Raw genomic sequence first — 8,556 nt, forward strand, 5'->3', positions numbered from 1 at the left:
GAAATGCTTTCTGGGCACAGAGTTCTTTCTGGGAACATTCAAGTTATTTTATCTAGATAGAGTGTCAGTACTGTTTTGGAGGGTTTTCTGTCTCCAGGGAGAAGTGGAATAGAGCTTTTGACTACTTGAATATATGTAAAGTCTGTTGTTACCATGTTTGTGGTTTTCAGAAAATGAGAAAATGAAAAGTTCCTTGCATCCTAAGGAGTATTATGTGCTAGGACTAGGTCATGACTAATTGATAACATTGGCAATGTACCAGGACAGGCTGGACAGGACTTGGACCAATTTGGCCTAGTGGAAGGTGTCCCTGCGGCAGAGGGTTCCAACCCAAGACACTCTGTGGATGGCGGTCATGTTTGTCAGTCTCCAGTCTACTGGGACCTCCCAGTTACCCAGGACTGCTGGTAAATTATGAAAAGTGGCTTGGTGAGTGCTTCTGCCAGCTCCCTCAATACTGTTGTGTATATCCCATCTGGCCCCATAGACTTCCATATGTCTGAGTGGTGCAGCAGGTCACAAACCATCTCTTGGATTATGGGGGCTTCAGACTGCTCCCTGTCCTTGCCCTCCAGCTCAGGGGACCAGGCACCAAGCAAACAACTGGACCTACTACTAAAGACTGAGGAGAACAAGGCATTGAGTACCTCAGCCTTCTATTCATCCCTGGTCACTATGTTTCCCTCTGCATCTGATATGGGATAGAGATTCACCTCAGTTCTCCTTTTGCTGTTAATGCATTTATAGAAGCATTTCTTTTCATCTTTGACAGTTACAGCTAGGTTGATTTCAAGTTGGAATTTAGCCCTTCTGATTCTTTCCCTGCACGGTCTCACAAGATCCTTGTAGTCATCCTCTTTATTTTCCCCTGAGTAGCAGCCAGATCTCTTTATTCAGACAGGCTGGTCTTCTTCCCCAAGTGGCTCATCTTTCAGCAGAGGGAGGATTGCCTGTTCCTGTGCCTGTAAGACACAAACATCCATATAAATGTGTCCATTCATTCACATGCTTTTATACAAAGTTTTATAGAAAGCAATACCGAGTTCTGATGTAGAGGCACCGTAAGAGGATGTTTGGAAATAACTTAGATGACATCTTCCATTATAACTCTGAGGATAATATTATGCAAATAAAAGCTTACATTTTAGTAGTCTGTGTGAAAACATTTAAAAATTAAACTCAACTCTATACATTTCTGTGCGACAAAAAATACCATTCCTCCCTCCAGGTTACATTTCTCACTAATTAGCATTGGGATAAAATTTTTTGTTAATAACTTGCATGATAAGTACTGGAGTAATTTTCCAGATATGTAACTGTGGTAGAAATGTGTTGTACTCTTCCTTGATTATTTGCCAACTGTGCTGACAAATTCTGTGCTGTCTCTTATTCCATTAGGCTACTCAGCTGGCAGTGTGGTTGCTACTAAAGTGTTTAACTTTTAAACTGCAAAGTACTTAAAAAAGCATGTCACTTAGAGATAGCAAAGTTTTGATATTAATTATGCTGGAGTATAAGAGTAACTTTTTTATAAATTCAGAGGTTGTTCCTAACTCCATGGGCTAGATAATGTAAAAAGAGGAGCATAAAAGCACTACTCTGTAAAAGAGGATCAATCCATTCAGGGCACTAGCAAAAATACAGTTAATTACTTTGCAGGTAAAGCTGTGTGGCAGTTTTTTCAAAATGAAGTTTAAATCTCTGTTACCTGCTGCAGTATACAGAAAGTACCCAAGTTTTCCTTAACTGACAGATTTAGGTACTGGTAATATTTTATTCCTGACAGCACTGGATGTTTTTAACCACCTTCTAATTTCACACACACACAAAATGTTCCTTCCTTTGCTGCACCGCTTCCCCTGTCACCAAATGCTGAAGTTCTGTCCAGCTTTTAAATAGAAGAGCAGCAATAGGTTTCAAAACATGTTAAGTTAAATGTGTGCTTAAATGCTTTCCTGATTCAAGCTCTTAGAACTGATTCAAGAAAGCAATGAAGTAGAAGGCTACATTAAGTGTACGTGTCAAATACTAATTGAAAGATGTTTTATAGGAAAGTATATCACACTAGGTCCGACAGCCTGAGGGAGGCAGGGCTGCTGCTTCTGCTCCATGTCCGCAGGTCCAATCAGTAGCAAAGGTTAAGATACTGTCCCAGTAGGCACACATACAGAGCACAAGTGCACCAAAGATCATAGAATCATAGAACAGTTTGATATAGAATATATACCAAACTCAGAATACTGTTGGCTTTCTGGACTGCAAGCAAACATCGCTGTCTCTTGTTGAACTTCTCATCAAGCAACATGCCCAAGATCATTTCCTCAGGGCTGTTCTCAATCCATTCTCTGCCCAGCCTGTATTTGTGCTTGCATTTGCCCTACCCAGGTGCAGGACCTTGCACTTGGCTTTGTTGGACTTAATGTTGTTTGCATGGGCCCTTCTCTCCAGCCTGTCCATCCAGGTCCCTCTGGATAGCATCTCTTCCCTCCAGCATGTTGACTAAGCTACACAACTTGGTGTTGTCAGCAAACCTGCTGAGAGTGCGCTCAATTCTACTGTCCATGTTGGTGACAAAGATGTTAAACAGCACCGGTCCCATTACTGATCCTTGAGGAACACCACTTGTCACTTGATTTGGACTTTGAGCTGTTGACCACAGCTCTTTGAGAGCGACCATACAGCCAATTCCTTACCCAGTGGGTGGTCCATCCATCAAATCCATGTCTTCAATTTAGAGACCACAATGTCAGGCAAGCCACTGTCGAATGCTTTGCACAAGTCCAGGTAGATGATATCAGTTGCTCTTCCCTTATTCACTGATGCTATGACCCTGTTGTAAAAGGCCACCAGATTTGTCAGGCATGATTAGTCCTTGGTGAAGCCATGCTATTTGCCACCAACCACCTTCAAATTTTCAATGTGTCTTATTGGAGGCTGCAGGAGGCTCTGCTCCATGATCTTGCTGGGCACGGCGATGAGACTGACTGATCTGTAGATCTCCAGGTTGTTTCCCATTTTCCAGTCAGTGGGAACTTCACCAGAGTGCCATGATTTCTCAAATATGAGGGAAAGTGGCTTTGCAGCTTCATCTGCCAGTTCCCTCAGGAGCCATGGAGGGATCTCATTAGATCCCATGGACTTGTGCGCTTTCAGGTCCCTAAGATGGTCTCAAACCTGTTCCTCTTCTACAGTTGGTGGATATTCCTTCTTGCAGTCCCTGCCTTTGCCTTCTTGAACCTGGGTGGTGTGGCCAGAGCCCTTGCCGATGAAGACTGAGGCAAAAAAGTCATTGACTGCCTAAGCCTTCTCCATATCCTGCATGACCAGGTCTCATGGTTCCTTCTGGAGAGAGCCCACATTTTCCCTAGTCTTTCTTTTATCACTGATATACCTGTAGAAGCTTTTCCTGTTATCTTTAATGTCTCTGGCCAGATTTAATTCCATCAGGGCTTTAGCTTTCCTAACCTAATCACTGTCTCCTGTACTCCTGTATATACAGAGAGTCACAGATACTAAGAGCACTCACAGAAACACAGACAGGACTAGTGGCCTCATTAAGGCCCTCTCCCTGGCTGGACAAGATAGAAATCCACTAGTAAGAGGGGACACACACATATATATACATGTATATGCACATAGAATAGACAGTCCATACCTAGGAAGAGTCAGAAAGAAATTTAATAACAAGATAGGACAGATGGCACTGATCAGGCACAGTGCACAAACAGACAAACTTTATAGCCAGCATATTATTTCCATGTAGCTGTTTTTCCCACTCTTGTTTCTCCCCAAATCAGCTAAAATCCACCCTTGTCCTCCCTCTGATTCCTCCCTTAAATATCATATAATAAACTCTGTGCTATCCAAAGCTGCTTTATCCCCATCACACAATACATCCTACATACCTAGCCAGCAATCCCCCTGTTAGATCTGGAGAGCAGCTGCAAATCACTCATGGTGATGGGTTTCATGCCCAGTCGGTGGAGCTGATGACTCTGCTAGCATAGCTCTGGGAGGGGCCCACATAAGGTGGTTGTTCCTTCTGAGTCCTTGATTTGTGTTCTTATCTGCCACTTTACACCCCTGTACCCCTCTAGGTCGGGACAGATAGATCTTTCATGGGCTGATAGTCCTGGGAGTAGCCTGTAGTAAGGGTACGATTTGGGCTAGTATTATCCTGCCGGTGTCTCTTGCAGCTCTTTTGTGGGTGTGAAGATTAAGTTTATCACATAACCCAATGGGGCAAATCAGCCACATGCTGACTTAGAGATTGTTACTTTATAAAACAGCACCATAAGGTTGAATTGTTCTCATGCTTTACAATAAGGAATTCTAATATTTGTCCCAAAATGAATAGGGGATACACTACAATACCAAATGGTATATTTTCAAGTAAGTGATTTAAGGACCACCAGAAAGGGAAGGATTTCTATCAACCCAAGTAATGTTGGCTCAAGGTCTGTTTGCACAAGAACCAAGCAGCCAGATATAATGAGATTCACTGTTTTGGTCTAGGGAAAAAAAACACAAACAACAAACCAAACAAGAACAACAAAAAAAAAACACTTTTCAATAAAAACATACTACTAGGTTTTAAATAAAGGGTGAGACATATTGTCTCGATAAGCATTGGCTAATACTCTGCCAGAGAAATAATTTAAATACTAGGAGCAAGCATATGCTTAATGGCCATTGCTGGAAATAAGGTGCTGTTTGAAAAGTGTATTGAGATTTAAATGGGAAAGGGGTTTGTCCTGTTGTAAAACTATGAATAATATTTTTCTATTTAAAAATCAAAGCACATCAGCTGCTGCTCAGCAGTTAATTATGCTCCTTACCTTTAGGGAGTGCTAGGATAATGCTAGATACTGCTGTCAAATAGAGAATTTTCCTATTACAGTCTCCATTTTCTGTCCACGTCTCCAGAATGCAGTTATCTGAAAACTGATAGGCTGCTAACTGCCCACAGTTTTGCATTCTTTGAAAAAATGTGGGAATCATGGGTGAGGCAAAAGACTTAAAAAGTGCAACTGGGAAAAAAAAAACAAACATAAAAAACAAAACTCAGTTCCCTCCTCCCAGCCTTACACATCCCAGCTACAGAGTTACTCAGTTATCTAAACATCAGTACTGTCTTCCTCATTTAAACCAATGACATATTGAAATATGAAATGTTATACAGCATTCAGAATATAAACAGTACATTCTATAAATTTGTTGTCAACTGTTAATAAATTATCAGCATATTCTTTACAATGCCTCAACAAATTACTAATTAAATTAGTATTTCAATGCATGAAAGAAATCAGGTACAGGTTGAACGATAAACCTGACTTTCAAGAGCATTTGCAAGTCTATCAGGATTAAATCTACAGATGCTGAAATGAAATGTGCTTGTAAAATGTTGTGTACTAGCAATGAATGCCCAATCCTCAGAAATACGATCTGTGATTTACATATGTGCAGATTGCATCTCATTGTCAATAACCAAGCTGTTTGTTTACTTTGAAGGCATTAAGTATGTTCATAAGTATTTGTAGAGTCCAGGCCTCAGGTTCATTTCAAATAAATTCAAAGCATTCTTTAAAAAAAATATTCAAAAAAGGTATTTTTAATAAGTTCAAGGAAATTGGCAGTATGGAATGAAGAGCTTAGCTGACTCTTGGACATAAACATTCACTCAATACCTAATGCCAAATGCTTTTGAGATTAATTTACAAGCACAGGAAGTGGCTTAATACTCTTATTTTTCAATACTTGATGTAGAGGATAAACTGTACTGTTTCCTATGGGCACATTCCATATAAAAAATATATCACTGAGGAATTCACTGCAACATTCTTACCAAGATCTTTAAAAATACCTTTTTTTGAATGTGAGGATTCTTGGTTTCACTGGAAGTTGTTGCACTATTATTCATTTGTAAAGGCAACTCTATTTTACTTTCAGATTCAAGGCCTCTACCAGATGTAGCCCTGACAGGGAAGTGTACCCGAGAGTGTGATGAATACGGCCACTCAGACTCCTGCTGGATGCCAGTCCGCACTTCTCCGGAAAGAAAGCAGAAGAGTCAGCCGAAACTCTCCACTTTCATGCCTGTTGATGAACGGGGCAGTCAGGAAAAGCTGGCCAATGGAGAAGCCTCCCTCATGGGTGATCGCAACAGAAACCTCCTTAACAAAAAGTTGACCTCATCTTATGAGACCTTCAGTGTGGCTAGTTTCAGCAAAAATGAAGAAGGCAATCCAGAAGATATCCCCCTTACACAGACAGGGGAATACAAGCCATCTCCTGTCAATACTCTAACTAGAAGGGAAGTTTACCTGTAGGTTAAAAAGCAGCAACAAAGTTCTTTCATATTGTAGAAAAAAAAAGGGGCAAAAGTCTTAAAATAGAAACAATTTTCACAAAACATAAGAAAGAAAAAAGGGGGCCACCAAAGAGACAAAAGATCTGCTTGCCACTTCTGCCTCCATAGCAGGCATTTAATTATATCGTCTGCCTGACTATACTGTACAATGTAGAAAACGTTGTTACTTGCATGTCTAATTCCCCCTCACTGATTTTTATTTTCCTAAATCTATGGTTGCAAATTCCTCCCATAGTAACAAGCTTGAATAAAAAGAACACAACACACTGTTGTTTCCCTTCTGCAGAAGCATGAGTTAAGCCACTCATTTTGTTTGTCATCTGGCTTGTTGAGGATAACAGGTCAGGGAAAATGTATTCAAAACATATCACCTGAATATTGCTGATCCCCACCAGGGACAATCCTTCAGAAACCATACAGATCTAGAGATAAATCTAAAGGAATAATCATGAACAGGCACTTTGTGAAGACCACAGCTTTAATATTGTCACCTCTCATCTGAGGCTGGAAGCAACAGAAATACATTCAGCCTGAGACTGCAGTCAAAAACATGGCATATTTCCTATGATTCATGGACTCTGGTTCTGTTTTATCCATAGAACAAACGTGTTCCTGCTGTGTCACTTTCTGTCCTTCTCTCTCATTCCCTGTAATGATTACTTCAATGTAAACACAATTAGTAACACGTACATCATAGGACAGTAATGATAAACTGTTGAAATCATTACTTTGGGCAAGACTAACATCTGGCTGGGAAAATGGTAATAACAAAAAGGCCAAAGATCACAATGGATCAGGGGAACTGCTAAGTATTGGGGCTTGGCTTAGAAAACTACTATATTCACAAATACACAGATGTACTCATAACACACCTTCAGTTACATTTTGCACCACAGAACAGTTCACAAGCCCAGATGACACAGGTTTTTTTTTCCAGTGCAGTTCAGTTGAATGCCCAAAAGAACTGATGTGGAGTTTTTTGTAATGACAAGATATGCTGCATATGCCACGTCCAGGGATTTTTTAAAGTCAAAATTAAAAACTAATAATAGTAATAGAAGGTTGTGTTAATGTTCTGTTAAGAATGGTGGGATTAAAAAGGTGGACAATGGGATGTTGTAGTGACAGGAGAATATTACAAGTCAAACACAAACCCTTTGCAGAGTGCAAGGAATGATTGCTAAGTCTTTCGGTTCACCAGTGTTGCAGATTACCAATTGCTTCAATTATGTCAAAGATATAATGCAGATTTTCTTGAAACACAAGTGCATTAAAACCAAGAGAAGTGCAATACTAATTGATGTCAAGACAGAACAATTGGGATAGGTAGAAAATGGTCTGATAAACAGTGGCATGATACTCAGCTAGCAGGTCAAGATGAGTTACAAGGGGTCCAAGCTACCATGATATACAAGAACTCTGGGCTGTAATAATTCTCATGGTGAGAGCTTCTTGAAAGGAAGAGGAAATTAAACAGGTTTTTGTGCAATAAAAGCAACAAAACATGCAGAACTTCAACCAGGTGTGTTGTAGCTGATGCTGTAGTAATAATTACAGACTGAGCTCAGACATTCAGGTGGAAGCGACAATCGAACAACACGGCAAGGACAGCAGAAGGGGAAAAGCATTCCAGTCCCTGGCTGTTAAAGCTGGCATTATGGCATGGCTAGTTGGCTCTCTAGTATACCGTAGTCACAGTGTAGCTTTGGGTAGTTTAATGCTTTGAAGAATTGCATAGAAATAACCTTAAACAGCCTAAAGTAGAGGCTGGTAAATCAGTACAGCTCATCACATTTATCTTTTGAATTCACCATATAGTGGGATGTGCCATTATTGGCCATTTCCTTCTCCTCTCTCAAGTTTACTTTCTTCAAGTAACATTAGTTTGTGTATAGCAGTTATGATAAATGGGCACATTTTAGAAAGAAAATATTAAAATCAAAGATTAATAATGATTGAACATTTTAATGTTTGATTATTTAAATAATATGGAGAGATGCAAACTTGTACTTAGTTATGAAACTGCATACAGCAGTTACTGCTTTGTATAATCTGTAAGTACCTGTTTAAAAATGCTTCTAAAAATGCTTATGCAATGTATACACATTTTTCTTGCACGTTTCAACAGAATACACAATTGCATAAAACAAATGTTCAACAGAATTTCCTTCAATTTTTTTTTTTTT

At 39.8% G+C, this 8,556-nt stretch overlaps 1 protein-coding gene across 1 annotated transcript in view; it reads left to right on the forward strand.

The window, feature by feature from the left end:
- Positions 1-6,329, forward strand: part of PCDH7 (protocadherin 7) — a gene marked incomplete at its 5' end in the record, with an annotated part of 253,296 nt that extends 246,967 nt beyond the window's left edge. Inside the window, one exon of the mRNA XM_010006414.1 lies at positions 5,950-6,329. Coding sequence (XP_010004716.1) covers positions 5,950-6,329 — 380 coding nt within the window. The remainder of the gene's footprint in view (positions 1-5,949) is intronic.
- Positions 6,330-8,556: the final 2,227 nt, after the last annotated feature.

This window comes from Chaetura pelagica, unplaced genomic scaffold (assembly GCF_000747805.2).
Source record: "Chaetura pelagica isolate M959 unplaced genomic scaffold, ChaPel_1.0 scaffold190, whole genome shotgun sequence".
Lineage (NCBI taxonomy): Eukaryota > Metazoa > Chordata > Aves > Apodiformes > Apodidae > Chaetura > Chaetura pelagica.